The sequence below is a fragment of the Protobothrops mucrosquamatus genome, unplaced genomic scaffold (genome assembly GCF_001527695.2).
Source record: "Protobothrops mucrosquamatus isolate PMUCROS unplaced genomic scaffold, P.Mucros_1.0 scaffold2057, whole genome shotgun sequence".
NCBI lineage: Eukaryota > Metazoa > Chordata > Lepidosauria > Squamata > Viperidae > Protobothrops > Protobothrops mucrosquamatus.
Window position 1 is genome coordinate 1 of NW_015388162.1, and position 16474 is coordinate 16474.

The 16474-nt window shown below is 58.4% G+C and overlaps 1 protein-coding gene across 2 annotated transcripts; it reads left to right on the forward strand.

The window, feature by feature from the left end:
• The first annotated feature begins 191 nt into the window (after nt 1-191).
• On the forward strand, nt 192-9716 carry GRINA (glutamate ionotropic receptor NMDA type subunit associated protein 1). Of its 2 annotated transcripts, none has more exons than XM_029285669.1 (7): nt 192-206; nt 6788-7096; nt 7418-7530; nt 8233-8433; nt 8569-8697; nt 9068-9211; nt 9388-9716. In XM_029285669.1, the coding sequence occupies exons 2-7, from the start codon at nt 6805-6807 to the stop codon at nt 9535-9537; spliced, it is 1029 nt and encodes a 342-aa protein (XP_029141502.1). In that variant the 5' UTR covers nt 192-206; nt 6788-6804; the 3' UTR covers nt 9538-9716. The 2 variants fall into 2 exon arrangements, with proteins under 2 accessions (XP_029141502.1, XP_015679432.1); XM_015823946.2 differs by lacking the exon at nt 192-206 and adding an exon at nt 1887-1917.
• The last annotated feature ends 6758 nt before the right edge of the window (nt 9717-16474 follow it).

Genomic DNA, 16474 nt, shown 5'->3' on the forward strand with positions numbered 1-16474 from the left:
TGCCAAGGAGCTGAGAGGCTGGAATTCTTCCCACGGAGATGAGCTTCCAGCTCAATGGGCCGTGATCTCATGAGTTGGCATCCTGACATTTTGCCGGTCCGTGGCTGGCATCTTCCAAGGCGCAATGCTCTGCTTTTGCTTTATTCTGTTTTGATTTTATGAAGTTGCACTCCATTTTGGCATAGGGCAACTGCTGAACATCAACGGTCAGTATATTTGTTTTTTCCAACTTGATGACCAGTCCAGATGGTTTCTCTGCCTCCTTGATCAGGGATTCTTCTTCGTCACTGGCAAAATCGGTAGTCTATTCCGCATAACGGAGGCCAAACTCACTGCCCATTTACGATGGCATCTAGTCTAGGACGGAAGAGCAGAGGGGACAGGAGGGAGTCCTGGTGTACCCAGGGCAAACTGGAAAGCCCCCTGGGGATAGTGGGAGCCGTCCCAGCCATCATCCCCGGGCCTTGCTTGGTCTGCTCGGAGCCCCTTTGACCTGGCCAGGGGCCTTGCGCTGCTTCCCCAGGAGGGCTGGGAGAGGGAGGGCGGCCTGGGCCGGTGGCCCCCTGCCCCCTTAAGACCTCCCCCCCCAGCCAGCCCACCTGCTTAGCAAAGAGCGCTTATGAAAGCCCTGCAGCAACACAGCTGAGTGTGGTTTTGTGGTTTGTGAAGGCGGCCCTCGTGGTGGAGCAGGCGGCCTTGGGGGGTCCTGGGAGTGAGGAGCAGCAGAGGCCCTGGGGAGGGAGTGAAAGCAAACTGGGACCCCCCCCCACAAGGGTCTGCTGGGGTGTGGGATGCCTAAAGGCCAGGGGGCTGGTTTGGGCCTTCTGAGGTGAGGGGGCCCACGGAATTGGGTATGTGACAAGGGCCAAGTGGTGGGGTGGGCCTGGCTGGGTTACCTAGTAGGTGGGAATCGGCCTTCTCTTGACCAAGACCTTCAGGGCTGGAGTGTACAAAGGCACCCCACGAGTTGTGGATGTTGTCTCTGGTGCCGTGTGTGCAGTGCTGCAGCACAGTGTGTGGTGTCTGCTGCTCTGGGGGCATTTGGCAGTTCTGCAACCATTTTATCCAGTCCTGGCTTTGATGCCATTTCAGGCGACAGCTGACAGCCGAGGGCGTGGAGGGGGAGGGGTCTGGTCTCCAGACTGGGGGCATTTACAGGATAGGGGCAAAAAAGCTTCCCGTGTTTGCTAAGGGTTGTAGCTCGGGGACGGCCACCCCATGGAAGCTTCTGGGTGGGCAGAGCTGTTGGAGAGCGCCGGGGGGGGGGGGGGAATCCTTGTCTGGAGAGAGGCCAGCTGGTCAAGAGCCCGACGGGGTCTTTGGGGCGAGAGTGGCTTTGGGGGACCTCTCAGGGGCACAAATGGGGGTCAGCCCCCCCCTCCTCCCCGTAATAGACGCGGCTGGCTAAAGGAGCCCCTGAACCGCCGCGGTGTCGCCAGGCGGCCTTTCCGTGGAGCGCGCGAGGCCGTCGGGGGCGCCGGGGGAGACTCGGTCCCGCTTCAGCCACGGCCGGGAACGGGGACCGCCCGTTAGAATCCCGCTCTCCCGGTCCGGAGGTCCCGGCGTGGGGCTCCCCTGCGGGAGGGCGGCTGGGGCGGGGCCCGAGGGTCTTTTGGCGGGGGGGGGCATGCGGGCGAGCCCAGCGACCTGCTCCGGGGAGGCTGCTGGGGCGGCCGCGGAGAGGAGGAGGCCCTGAGCGAGGGGAGCCCCGTCCCGGCGGAACCCCCGGTGCCGCGCCCTCCCGATCTGTTGCCATCGCGAGGGGGGAGGGGAAGCTGCGTGCGGGGGAGAGTTTAGCTGCTGACGTCACCGTTCCCGCCCCCTCCGTGCCCGGCCTGGGAGGAGGGGGAAGCCGCCGCCGCCGCCGCCGCCGCCGTTCCTGCGCACCCTGAGCGCTGCGGGGCCCCGGAGGCGACGGTGAGTCAGCAGCCCCGGGAAGGGAGGCGAGGGCGGCGCGGGGAGTCCCGTCGCGGGGGCTGCTCCCGGCAGGCCTGGCCTCGGGGCGAGGGGCTTCCTGGCAGGGCGGGTGTCGCTCGCTCTCCGGCCAGCCCAAGGCCGCGTCCCGCCTGCCTGGCACCGGGAGCGGCTGTGGGTCCGGCGTAGCCCCCGGGAGGGTCCCGTGGGCGGCTGGCCACCCGGCCGAGGGGAGGCCTCGTTTCGGGCGGCTTCGGCGCCGCTCCCGCAGAGGCCCGGCCGCATCCCCGGCTGCAGCGGCTCCCCAGCCGCGCATCCCCGGAGCCGCCGCCTGGCCTGTCCGGCTCTGCCCGGGGCGCCGGTCGGATGTCCCGCCCGCCGTTCGGGGTGGCGGGGGCGCTGCCGGCCCCTCCGCTGGCTCTGCGCATTTGGCGGCGCGCGGGGGCCGGGGCCGGTGCCAAAGCGCGACTGGGGCAGCTGTCCATCATCTCTGCCGGGCGGGCGGGCGGAGCAGGCGGGGCGCCGGCCGGGTTTCTCCCGGGGTTCGGGGGTGGCAGAGTCGAGCGTGGAGCCCGGCCCCGGCTCCTCCCCGCGGGCTTCGGAGCTCTGACGGGGGCCGCGGCCGGCGCTGGACCCCCGGAGGAGCTGATTCTCTGGGCGGGCGGCGCTGCGCCGTTTGCCCTGGCGAGGGAGGCCCCGCGAGCGGGCGCGGAACTGGCGGCCCCCGAAGCTCCCCCTGGTCCGACTGAGCGGCTGGCCCGAGGCTTGGGGAGGCGGCTTCTCCTCCGAGGCTCCGTGACAGTTTTGCCCCCTCCGGGTTCCGTTTCCTCATTTTGTTGCTTTCCATCTGCACCGGGTGGGGGGCGCGGCTCTGAGAGGGAGGCAGCCCAGCCGCTGCCGAGATGACCCCCTGCATTTGGGCCCTGGAGCTGCCTGGCCCCCGGTGCCCCCCCAAACACCCTCTGGACTCCGAGTGAGGTCCCCAGACCGTTCCCTGAGCCAGGAGCGCTGGCTGGACTGGGATGATTTATTTCTTTAGAGCAGTTAGTTATACAGCCACCCGTTTTAAAGCCAACTCTCTAAAAATTAAAAGGCATATAAAGTCATTTTAAAATATATAAAACGCAACGAGGTAAAACAACAAGAACCTGGCACCAATCCAACTTAACTTGCTATCACAGTGTTTCTCAACCTTGACCATTTTAAGGCATGTGGACTTCAACTCCCAGAATTCCACAGCCAGCATTGCTGGCTGTGGAATTCTGGGAGTTGAAGTCCACATGCCTTAAAATGGTCAAGGTTGAGAAACACTGTGCTATCATGTAATCTCGCAAGGAAAAAGCCTGGTTTGTGACACCCCAAGAAAGACTAAAGGACTAGGGAGGGGGCTGCTGAACGTCAGGGAGGTGGGGCTGACCCCCCATTAGAGGATGGTTGGGGGGGGAAGGGACCAGGAGCGTGCCCATTCTCTCTCCCCAGGTAGGAGGGGTAGAGCTCCTTAGGAAAAAAGGTGATCCAGCAGACAACCTGGCCCTGCGCCAAATGTGGCCCTTAAGGGGACGAGCAGCGCCTTGACCTGCACCTAGAAAGGGACTGGGAGCCAGTGCAGCTGCCGCCAGAGAGCTGGCACTACCCTGTGATTGTGTGGGTGCTGCTGCCGCATTCTGGACCGACTAAAGTTTTCGGGTGGTCTTCAAGGGCAGCCCCATGAGGAGATAATCGCAGTAATCCAGATGAGGGCAGGTGAGCAGGCATGAGTGACCATGAGCAAGGCCTCCTGGTCCAGGAAGGGGTTGCAAGTGCCCCCCCAGACAGATCGATGCAAAGGCCTCCCCAGCCATGTCTTCCCTTTCAGAAGTAGCCCTGAGTCCAGGAGGACCCCCCCCCCCAAATTGCACATCAGCCCAGCCCAGGGAAGCATCACCAGGGCCTGGACAGTGTGGTGGTGGGGGGAATAAAATCCCACAGCCACTTTGTCTTGTCAGGACTGAGTGGGAGCCGGTTCCTCCCCAGCCAGACCCTCGGCCATCACCGCCAGGGCATCCCCTGTCCATCCAGGGAGGAGATGCACAAGTGGGATTCATGGCCTATGGTGACACCAGGCCCCACTGGACAGCTGCCTCCCCAGGGGTCTCGCGTTGGAAAGGAGAGGTGCAGGGCCCCGGGGCCCCACCCTGCCCTCCTACCAGCCCCGACCAGAGCCCATCATGGAGGAAGGAGGAGAACCTCCGGGCCTCCCCCTGCCAACCCTGAAGCTGGCCCAGAAGGACGCCAGGGTGGATGGTACGGAAAGCCGCCAAGAGGACGGAAGGCTCGGCCTGTCTCCAGTGCTGTGCCCTGCCTGAACCCCGACCGAGAAGGGTCCGGACACCTGGCTTCATGCGGGGCCCTCTGGAGCCGTGTGCCAGCCACCCTCTCTCCCCTCAAAAGGGTTCGGGGTGGGAGGCTGGACGAATGTCGTCCAATACTGCGGGTCCAAGGGTGGGCTCTTGAGAAGGGGGCGCACCCTTTTGGAGCATAAAGTTGCAAAGCACCCAGAATTGCAGAATCAGGCAACGTATGAATTTATTCAGATGAAGAAATAAAAGGGCTGGAGCCTCTGAAACTGTAAAAATTTCCACATTCCAGTTTATTTTTTTTTAATCTTTGCAACTTTTGTGAGATGCCCAATTGCATGCCACCTCACAACATCCAGACAGCACAGATTTTTGAAAGGGACGAGCCCGTCCACTAGGCAGGCCTACCCTGCCTGATTGAGGCTGGTGAAATGGAAAGGCTGGGGCCACTCAGGCTGCACCCCTGGACCCCCCCCGGACCTCGGCCCCTGCTGAGCTCCAGGCAATGGCTTGCTCCTGATTGGGAGAAGGGGGGGGGTTAGCAGGGCCAGGGCCCCCCTCTTGCTGTTCGCTCTGGATTGATGGGGGTGTGGAGGCTGGGGAGCAAAGGCCAAAGGCCGTGAAGGGAAACCCTTGCTGATGGGAGGGGGCAGGCTGGCATTTGGGCACAATGCCAGCCTTCCCCTGGGAGTGCCATGATTCTCTGGCCACATGGCACTTCCTGCTTCTTGGACTGGAGCCTCTTCCCCCCCTCCCAAAGAGCCAGTCGAGGCCCCCCCCCGAAGCCTGTCCAGCGAGAATAACAGTTTGCTGGGCACCATGGCAACGGAGCCCATAATAGAACACAGTGGTGGCAGCCTTGGGGAGCTGCTCCTGCCAGGCAGGGGGGCGCTGGAGGTGGTTCTGGCCTTGCTAGGCCAGGCTGTCTGAGGGCGTCCTGGGCCCTGAAGGTGGGCTGGGCTGGGTGCTCTGGAGAAGGAGGGGAGGCTGGCAAAGGGTACCGGGGGCTGCGGCCTGTCGGCACAGTTGCAATGGGCCTGGAGTCTGGAATGGGCTGGGATTAATGGGGGACAGGTAACTGGGAACCTTCCGGGGACCCTCCTCCTGGGCACGGAGCCCCTCCAGCCCTTGGCAGCCCCAACTGAGAGTGCCGTGGCTTATGGGCTTAGATCACCTCAGGTCAGGGGCCAGTCTCCTCTTCTGGTGAAGTGGTGGGGGCTCAGCTCTGCCTCTCCTGAAGACGCCTGTCCAGGAGTCCAAGTGGGCCTTCGGAAGGCCCCCGAGACCCCCCCCAGGGGAGATGCCCATGAGCAGCAGGGGGGGTGAGGAAACTCCCCACGGCTGCTGCTCGGTTGGCGTGGCAGCTCCAGCTGACCTCATAGAAAGCCAAGCAGGGCCAGATCCGGTCAGCGCCTGGATGGGGTCCCAAAGCCACGAGGTCCCAAAGGGTCCCAGGCAAAGGAAGGGCCACCGGTTGAGCACCCTTGCCCTCGATACTCGGGTGTTACGGCCTCCAGGAGCCAAGCAGGGCTTGAGGGGGGCTCTGCCAATAGCCGAGGCGGGAGCCGATCCAAGCTGGCATCGGTCACTCGGGGAGCCCCACATGACAGACCACAAAGAGGGGCAGAGAATACCCGCCGGGGGGGTGTCTTCCTGCTGCTGTTGCAGCTGCTCCTGCTGGGAAGGAGACCTTGCGACCTTTAGTCAAAAACTGCTGCCACTGTAGGAGAATCTGCTAACCCTGGTTAATCCTGGTTAATCTAAAGGAGCCCCCCAAATCTCAGGGCTGCTGGCTAAAAGAGGGCAGATAAAGCTGAAGGGAGGCCCAGGGCCACTTCCTGGGAAGAGCACACACACACACACACACACACACACACACACAGAGATAAACCATGTCTGCCTTAACCAGAGCTGGAAAAAAGTTGATGAGTTAATCCCTCTGTGACCTTCAAAGGCTTTAATGCCATAAATTAAAATTTCTTGCTAAATTGCTTTGGCCATCCCTCCTGCTCCATCTTCCGTTAGAGAGCCATCCGGTTCTGTTCTCTTGGGGGGAGGGGGGGTTAATATTGGCCACCGGCTGCGCTGAAGACCACAGTGTCAGGATAGGGGAGGGGAGGTCCCCAGGTGGGATACCATGGGGGGGGAGAATGCCCTCCTCCCCCCCCCCCAGGGAAGGATGAGCTGCTCAGCTAGAATGCCCAGCCTTGGCCTGGGGGGAGCCTTGGAAGGGGATACCCCTGTGAATGCCCTCAGAAGTGGTGTGTGTGTGGGGGGGTCCTCCCAAACTCCTCCCCCTCTCCCTACCTTTGCTCCCAGCAGGTGGCTGGGCACTGGGGGTGAGAGGGCACTGATGGGTTGGTGGGATGTGGTGGATGACGAGAGGGAACCCCAGGATCTCTTTAGGGCATCCCAGTTGGTCAGGAAGCCTGTTTGGGCAGGGGGGGGATTTTTTGGGAAGGGGGATTGTCAGGACAAGGAAGGACTGTAACAGATGCTGCCACGTCCTCACCTGCCTCCCTCTCCCCCCCCTGCAGCTCCCAGCATCACCACCATGTCGCACGAGAAGAGCTTCCTGGTGTCGGGGGACCCCTATGCAGGCCCGCAGCCTCCGATGCCCCCCGGCTACGTCCAAGCTCCGTATCCAGTCCAAGCTCCCCACCCACAGGGTCAGTTCCAGCCTTCACCTTATGGCCAGACTGGCTATCCTCCGAGCCCCTACCCGGTTGCTCCCTACCCCCAAGCCGCGCCCTACGGACCTTATCCACAAGCTGCGTACCCTCAAGGGCCTTACCCACAGGCTCCCTACGCGCAGCCGCATCCTGGAGCACCTATGAGCGCACCTGGTAAGTTGTGCCCTGGTGGGCAGCGGGGAGGGGTGAATTTCCTGGGCACGGGGCCCTCTGCAAAGCCCCAGTGGCTCTGCCCCCCCCCATCCTGGGCCATGGAGGGAGTCCTAAGGCATCCACTGGCTGTGAGCAGCCTCCTCGGGGGGGGGGGGGCAGGGGTGTCACATCTCCTGAATTCTGACTGGGTGGAAGGGGGCACCCTCTGTGTGACTCGGGGAGCAGGCGCCCACTTGCACCAGGCCTGCTCTCCGGACGACGGGCTGTCCAGGGTCCGTACAGAGAGTCACTCAGTCCATCTGCATTGCTGCTTCTGCACAGACCCGATGCAGAACAACTACCACGAGGACGGTCCACCTTCTTACTACGACAACGATGGCTTCACCCCCAGCAACTGGGGTGACAAGAACATCCGGCAGGCTTTCATTCGCAAGGTCAGCAAGATGGTCACTGCAGGGCTGGTTGAGCTGTGGCCAGCATGCTGCTGGTTGGGTGAGAGGCTGACCCTTTGATTGCTGCCACCCTGCCCAGAGCCAGGCTGCAAGTGGTCAGAGGCCTCTCTGGTCAGAGCTAGTGTCCCTTCCTTGGAGGCCCCACCAGAGGGGAGGCTCAGCTTAGGGGGCCTAAGACTCTCTGCTTGGGATGAGCTCCTTGCCCACTCCTTGCAAGAAGAAGGGAATGGTTCTTCGGCCAGAAGGGGGGAGGACCCTACCTGAACACAATGGACCTTCCTCCATAGACCTTCTGGTCGTCTCTTGCAGAAAAAGGACACAGTGTAGAGGGGAGGATCTCCAGAACTTTCTTAGGACAGGACGAAGCAGGGTCTCCATGCTCTTTCTCCACTTTGAGGGAAGGGCTTCCACCGGTGGACTTCCCACGCTGCCCAAGAAAGGGTTGGGCAGACTCTTGGGTGAAGCTGAGCTAGATGGGGTCCCCGCTGAATCTCCTGTGAGCAGCTCAGCTTACGTGGAAGAGAGTCGGGTGCCTCTTGTAGGAAAGTCCAGGCAGGGGAGAGGACTGCTCCCCCCTCCTTGGTCAGCTGGATCGCTCCCTCTCCTGGTGCCCCAGAGGACTGCCCTGCAGGAGCACTTTGCACCACTGGTGACCAGGCTGAGCTGCTCCCCTTGTACCCGCAGGTTTTCCTGGTGCTGACCATCCAGCTCTCTGTGACCTTCTCCTTTGTGGCCATCTTCACCTTTGTGAAGGACGTGAAGGGCTTTGTGCGCAAGAATGTCTGGACGTACTACGTCTCCTATGCGGTTTTCTTCATCTCCCTCATCGTCCTGAGCTGCTGTGGGGATTTCCGGCGGAAGCACCCATGGAACCTCATCGCCCTGGTAGAAGAGATTGGGGATGCTCTCCACGAGGGCTTGGAGGGTCTAGCTGGCTCTCGGGAGAAGCCCCCCAAGGGAGGGAGGAGGCCCCCCTCCAAGCCCTGGTGGAGGCACTAACACCCTCCTTTCCCCCGACAGTCCATCCTGACGTTGAGTCTCTCCTACATGGTGGGCATGATTGCCAGTTTCTACAACACGGACGCTGTCATCATGGCCGTGGGCATCACGACTGCCGTGTGCTTCACCGTCGTCATCTTCTCCTTGCAGGTGGGGGCCCTCTGCTTCCTCCGGGATGGGGGAATTGGGCCACGTGGCGTCCAGATACAAGTCAGGGTCACCTTCCCATGTTTGCAGGGGGGATTGGGGAGCACTCGCTTGCCTTGGACCCCAGAATTTCCCATGCCCATTGGCGGTGCTGCTCTTGGGAATGAAGGGCCCAAGAGCGAGATTCCTGGTGAGGCCACCGTGCCTGCGCCAGATGAGTCCAGGATTCCCATATCCCTGGGCGTGTCACCCGTTTGGTCCCTTAGAGCAGAGCCTCTGCATTCTGCAACGTGTGTGAGTGGGGTCAGTCTGGGAAAGCAGCCCGGATGCCAAACCTCTTGAACTTGCCCTGTGGCTCCCTCCCCTCCTGCAGACCAAGTACGACTTCACCTCCTGCCGCGGCGTGCTGATCGTCTGCCTGATGGTCCTGTTCATCTTCGCCATCCTTTGCATCTTCATCCGGAACCGCATCCTGGAGATCGTCTACGCGTCCCTTGGGGCCCTGCTCTTCACCTGCGTGAGTGTCTGCGGCACCTTGGGAAGAGGGGGGGTCTCTTGTCTCGTGGAGTAGCGGGGGCTGCTCTGCAGGAGGTTTAGAGTAGGGAAAGGCCTGAGGGCTGGCGGAAGACACCCCCCCCAGTCGGCCATCCATTGGAGCTGCTGGGAACTAACTCAGCCACGTCTTTGTTGCAGTTCTTGGCGGTGGACACACAGCTGATCCTGGGGAACAAGCAGCTGGCTATCAGCCAGGAGGAGTACATCTTTGCGGCCCTCAACCTCTACACGGACATTATCAACATCTTCCTGTACATCTTGGCCATCATTGGCCGTGCCAAGGAGTAGGCCACCTCCAGCCCTTTCCTCCCTCACAGTCCCCTCCCCTCCCCAGTTTTGTTCTCTTTTCCCTACGGGCTTGGTTGGTGTGCTGGGGTCGGGGTCCTTATGCTTCCAGGGAAGGCGGCACCGCAAGGTGGCTGCAGTGGGCGCTTGCCTTTGGCCTGCCTGCCCGGAGAGAGGAAGAGAAGGGATTCACGCCCTGCATCTCTTGGGTGACCCCGAGTTGAGGAAGGGGTGTAAATATGCTGCTGCTCTTGTCCACTGCGTTTTGCTCTAGAAATGCCCGTTTCATTTTGGAAACTGTCCTGCTCCTCCTGAGCCCAGGAGCGCCCGCTGAGTCCCTCCGATGCCCATCCTGGCCTTCCTTCCCTTGCTTGCTGGGCATGACCTTCCCCACCGGCTCCCCCTGGCCGTCTTGGGCAGAGTGTTTCACCCTGGGGGGGGGAGGCTGTGGGTGTTGGGCAGCAAAGGGGGGCTTGGTCGGCCCTGAGGGTGTGCAGCTCAAAATCTCTCTCGGCACCTCCACGTTGGGGTCTGCCGAGACCTTTTAACTGGGATGTTGATGTTACTTGGGGACACTTTCTTCTCCTTCCTTCCCCTCCCCCACGTGGCTGGCTTGGGGGGGCTTGAAATGCTGCATGCTGAGCCATTGCCACTCTGCCCCCTAGGCCAGCCTCTGCACTAAGCTGTATAAATAGCAGTCTAATAAAAGTCAGAATATGCCCACAGCAAAGTCTTCGTTTGTCTGCATCCAGCCAGAATGGAGAGGAAGGGGCCTTTCCTGGGCTAGGGGCAATGTCTACCTGATCTTGTGAAAGGTGTCCTTTGAATGAGCTGCACAGGAGGCTCCAAGGAGGGATGGGGGGGGGGTGAATGTGTGTGCTGCAGGAGCCTTCCAGAGCACCGGTCTCCAACCTTTCCAGCAGCTCCATTTGTACGAGTGGTGGGTGTGCACGTAGTTTACACAAATGGAGTTGTGTGCGCTTGCCCTCTGTGCACACACGTGGAGCTGTACGTGCGTGCACGCTTGCACACTGCCTCTACAGCACAGTTCTGAACAGGCTGTGGCCCCGTCGTGGGCTGTATCCCAGGGATATCCACAGCATCTGAGCCACACAGAGACTTTGGCGATTTAGTTCCAGCCCATAGATATATTTCGGGGGGAGGTGTAATTTTTTTCAAAAATAATACATGCCATTAAGCTTTGTTGAACAAATCCTGTAAGTGATTGTGAAACGGAGAAAGAAAGGAAAGAGGGAAAGAATGATATTCTTGGCTGGTTTCATTTGTCATGACACAGTCTGAATAAATCTGTGCTTTATCCATAAAAAAAGTCTATGCAGTTTGCACCAGACGGGCATAGAAATTGGGGATGAAGCGAAAAACGCCATCCAGGACAGGATACGGTGCTATTTGTTCACCTCAGCAACCAGGTTTCCATGTCTCTCCAGAAGCACAGTAAGGGGTGGGGGTGCATGGGGTATCAGGGAAGGGAGCATCTTTGGCAGGGAAACATGTTATGTCCTTCCCGTCAGTTCATCCACCTCTGAGCCCCACCTTGCACTATCACCTGTGGCTCCCCAAAGCTGTTTGCATGTGGCAACAACCACATCCTGGGTAACAGCTTTGACCCCCTGGCTGAACCAGGGGAGGGTGGCTGATGGGCCTTAAACCCTCGCTGAAGCACATGAAGACTGACTAGTGGCCTGAGTGGGTGGGACCATTGGAAGGCCCAACGGCCTCCTCCGCTCAAGGCCACGAAGGCGGCCTCTGCAAGTGCCTGGAGCGTGAAGAGCAGGACAAGGCAGAGAAGATGCTCACCCACCCGCTGCACTGAGTCCCACCTCTGCTTCTCTCGACTCAACCTTGCCCCCCGGTTAGATGGAAGAAAATGAGCCTGATGCTGCGCAATTCTCACTTAAATCCAAATGGCAAGTTCCGTGATGGCCAGGGTGCTGCGTGGTGGAGAATCCGCTAAGGCAGTCACCAATGGTGCTACCAGGGCCTTCTGCTGGCACTCACCCTCTTCAGCACGATGTTCACTGCCAGGCTGTACGATGTCTTTCAGAATGCAGTGCTGGAATCGGCCTCAAGCACAAAGTGGGTGGGAAGCTCTGCCCCTTAAGGAGACCTCAAGCTTTCGCCAAAGCGAAGGAAACTCTTCTGAGGGGTTTCCTCTTAGCTGATGACCATGTCCTGGTTGCTGGCTCAGGGCCAGAGATACATGTCAGGCTGGACAAATTCTCTATGGCTTGTTACATCCTTGGAGTCACCATCAGTATTTGAAAGTCTGTAGTCGTGCACCAGCCTGCTCCTCCTGCATCGTATGCAGAATCCAAAATCGCAATCAAAAGGCAGAAACGAGCAGCAGTGGACCAGTTCACTTAGGCAGCATCTGTCATGCCTCCGTCCGAGCCTGACTCTGAGGACAACATGAAGTTCCCTGTTGAGGCCCAGGAGGGGGTGTCTGTGGCTTCGGAGGACTGTGGGGAGGAACAGGCTGAAGCAGGCCAGGGCCCTTCAAGTTTGGAACAGGGAAGGCAGAGCTCAGGTGAGGGGAGGGGGGCCCCTCTCCACCAGATCCCAGAGCAAGGAGAGCAGAGAGGAGGAGGGAACAACGGAGGCAGGCTCACTTGCTCGGGAGGAGAGCGTCACACCCTACTTTACAAGGCACACCTGGGGAGTAGGCATTTAAGGAGACGCTGTGGGGTGGGGCATTTGCCGGGAACAAACGTGAACTCTTGTGATGTGAGCTCTTGTACCTGGACTTTGTATCTTGGATCAAGTTTGTTTCCTGCTGAGTTTTCCTTGCTGTCTTCAGTTTTGCAGTTTGCAGATTACAGGCAAGCTGGGCGTTGAAAAGATCATACTTTGTTATCTGTTTTACTTTAAAGAACTGTTGAACTCAGTTGACTGTTGGGTGAACGTTGGCAGTGCTTACAAAGACAATTATTCTGACCAGCTAATTGCTTTGCCTCCGTTCGGGGCCCTGGGTCATCACAGCATCTCTCCAGTGACTACCAGTACAGATGTCCACTGCAAAAGAGCAAAGGCGAGTCCTGCTTCCAATAGAATCACACCCCACTGTGGGAACATCAAGAAATTAGACCAGCAACAAAAACTGAAGGTCTACAGAGGCCTTCTACCCTTCTTAGTGCTTGTGAAATGTGTGTATTGAAGGACAGCTCAAGCATTTATGTGGGACTTGCCTTTGGAGAGTGTTGGGCACCGGATGGGCAGATAAGGTTCCAGACATTGATGTGCTAGAGCAGATCTGCCCTCAGTCCACATCGACAGATAGCAGAATAACTGTAAGGACCCACCTCAGTCAACCACCCAAGGAAGCAGATCTCTTGAAACAGGCATTGTCTCAAAAGGAACTTTTATTAGGGGTCAGTGACAGTAGGGAAGTCAAGGCGAGATCTGGGGAAAATCCCGTTTAAACACTATAGTTAAACCAGCAATATTCCTCCTCCCACCAGAGTCATAATGTCCATTTGAAGTCCAGCCAATCCACAGGTGGCACGATGTGCGGGTAACTGGCACAGTTGGTGCACATCTCAAGGTCTTCTCCAGTTTCCTTTTATCCACAACCATCTCCCTGATAAGGGAGACACATTCCTTTCTCAAGTGGATAGAGGCAGGAGAGGAAAAGTAGAAAACAAAAGTAAATATCTCCCTCCCCCCAGTAGAATTGCAGGCCCCAAAACAAGAGCACAAGAATACATATGCAAGGAAGAGAATAAGGATTTGGGGACCTGACAATACAGAGTTGGAAGAGACCTTGGGGGTCATCTAGTCCAGGGCTTTTCAACCTTTTCACCCATTGTACCACTTTTAGGATATGGCAATATCCGAGTACCACCAGTCGCCTAGGAAGGTGTCAAAAACTTGATGACCAAAAAAAAAGGAAAAAAGTGATAAAGTACAGGTAGTCCTTGACTTACAACAGTTCGCTTAGTGACTGTTCGAAGTTACAATGGCACTGAAAAAAGTGCCCCCCAAGCCACAGCCGAGCAAGACGCCTGCCTGCCCACCCGGCAGCGCTCTTCCTCCTGTCTGAGGCTTTCATTGTTGTGAGCATTTCTGTTGAGGATTGGCAGTGGGGGTGGGGTGGGGGGGTGTTTGGTTTTTATTCCCCCATCTGCTGGGTGTTTGCAGCAGGTTTTGGTCACTTCACATGACCCTGGGACACTGTGACCGTCATAAATATGAAACAGTTGCGAAGCATCTGAATCACAAGACCCTGGGGATGCTGCAACATTCCAGCTGATCGGCGCTTCTGGGCTCAGCAGAAGCGCCAGGATCAGCGCCGAGCTCCAGCTGGAGCCTGGCGCTGATCCTGGTGCTTCCACTGAGTCCTGACAACCCCGAAGAAGAGCTGATCCTGGTGCTTCCACTGAGCCCTGTCAGCCCTGCAGCTCCAGCTGTCTCTCGCTCAGGCTTGTGTGGTACTGCCACCGGTTCAGCTCATTCCCCTCCCCCGCTACCACTTTTCTAGGATGGTCGCGTACCATCTGCCAGGTGCCCATGTACCACAGGTGGTACCCGTACTACTGGTTGAAAAGGCCTGTTCTAGTCCAACCCCCTGCTCAAGCAGGAGACCCTGTACCTTTCCAGACAAATGGGTGTCTAATTTCTTCTTTAAAACCTGCAGGGATGGAGCACCCACCGTTTCTGGAGGGAAGCTGTTCCACTGATCAATTGTCCTTGCTGACATGATGTTCCTTAGTTCCAGAGTGCTTCTCTCCTTGCTTAGCTTCCGTTCGTTTCTTGTCCTGCCTTCAGGTGCTTTGGAGAAGAGGTTGAGCCCCCCCCCTCTCTATGGCAGCCCCTCAAATATTGGAAAACAGCTATCATGTCACCCTAGTCTTCTTTTTCTTTAGACTAGACCAGGAGTAGGCTGGCTGGCTCAGAAATTCTGGGAGTTGAAGTCCACGAGTCATAAAAGAGCCAAGGTTGCCTACCCCTGATCTAGGCATACCCAATTCCTGCAACTGTTTTTCATATCTTTTAGCCTCTGAACTTCTTTAGACTGGGGGGGGGCAGACAATGCCATCTGTGTGCCAAACAAGCACATCCCCGAGCACCTTCTAGAGGAGCTTGGTTGGAAAATGGTCGTGGGGAAGGCAGGTGAAACATTGCAAAGATATATTAAAGGCCTTCTGGAACTCGCTGGACATGGGTACGATCGCCGGGGAAACACGGGCACAAAAACGCTCTGCCTGGAGTTGCCCCATCCATGAAGGCTGTCAAACTGATGAAGTAAAAGATCTGTTGCAGAAGCACAAGCTGTGCAAGCCCGGAGCCATCGGTGCCACCACTGTAGGGTCTGCCCGTTTGCCCAAGGTGTGTGCCAGGATGTTCCCTGCCTGACTTGGCCTGGCCAGTCCTCTTCCAACACACCACCGGCAGTTTTAACGTGGCTAATGCGATGGATGAACAACGTGCGTGGAGGGAGATCTGAGGATCATCTGCTGCGAAGAGGCGGGGTGTCTTTACATTAATTTCTAAGAGCCCCCAAAGAATGAAGGTGGGATGCCCACCTGTGAAGAAACGCCTGTCGAGCTATGAAATGGATCCCCTCATTGGCAGCTCGCCCGATCTGGCAGCACTTGGCAGAGAAGAAGCTGAGGGGGCAAAGTTGCTGGCAGGCTCCTTCCCCTCCCCCAAATATTGTTCGCCTTCCCCCTTCCCCAGCCAAATGGTGGGGCTTCGCTGCACCTGTTGGGGACTCCGTGGCTGTGGAGAGGTGCTGGGTGTGTGAGACGCACATTCATCCATGGCCTTGTCCCTTCACCACTGCCTGGCCGCAGAGCCTCCAGCAAGAGCAGAGGCCACTCTCTCCACAACTGGCACTTCCGGTCTTCTCTGAGCTGGGAAAGGGGCACCGTTTTCTCTTCCAGGCGAAGCTCTGTGGACCCTCCCCTGAGTCTCCTCTGGTGGAACTCAACTTGCACGGCTTCCGTGAGGCTCCATGCAACAAGACCCAGCTCCCCAACCCACCCATGGGACACAAGGGGGCTTTTCTCCAGCCCACAGCCGTGGGGCAGCAAGGCGGACGCTGCTTAGTTTTCAGAGCACCGACAGCTGGCCAGGTGAGGGTGGAGGTCTGTTCCCCAAGTGTGTGGGTTGGTTTCCGAACGTTTCATTACCAGGCCAGGCAACCTCTTCAGCTGCATGGAAGGTGTCACCTAGCCTGGTAACAAAACATCTGGAAAACAACCCACAAGCTCGGAGAACAGACCTCCACCCTCATCCTCCACCCAAGCCACAGATATTCGCCCCCAGTTGACCAAATGCTGACCACATAACTGGACCTTCTTTCTCCACTGGCCAACAAGTGAACTTTTTGAAATATCACTTCTGAAAGGGGGGGCAGAGGGAGGAGGAGGAGGAAGGGGAAGAAGGCTTCTTGTCCAGAGGAAGCCTAAATATGATAATGGGCAAGTCACGGATGGCCCAGAATGTTTGGCTGCTTACTGAAGGCCCCCAGGGCCGTCCAGGTGCCCTGCCGGAGGTGTGCATCTCGTCTCTGGACCAGTCCGAGTGAGACCCAGTGGACCCAAAGGGACAGGAGTCCCTTTAGCCGTTTTCAACCAAGCTCCTGCATGAAGCCAGCCTGTCTGCATTTTAAATAAAGCTTTGAAGTAGTACAGTCTCGATGGCCTGGGTTGCGCCTGTGTAGGGCAGTTCGTGGGCCGTGAGCAGCATCTGCATTCTGGGCTTTGCCCCTCGCAATCGGGCCACTGTCGTAAGGGAGCCGGCCAGAAGGGCCTCCCCCGGGGCCGGGCTCAGCACCCACCTGCCTCTTTCTAGGGCACCAAACTTCGCCTCTTGCCAGAAGGGGCAGAGACCCTCGTCAGCAGGCTGGCAGGCCGGAGGAAGAGGTCAGTGTTCCTCACCCTCATGGCCAACCCCATAATAATAATAACAGTAACAA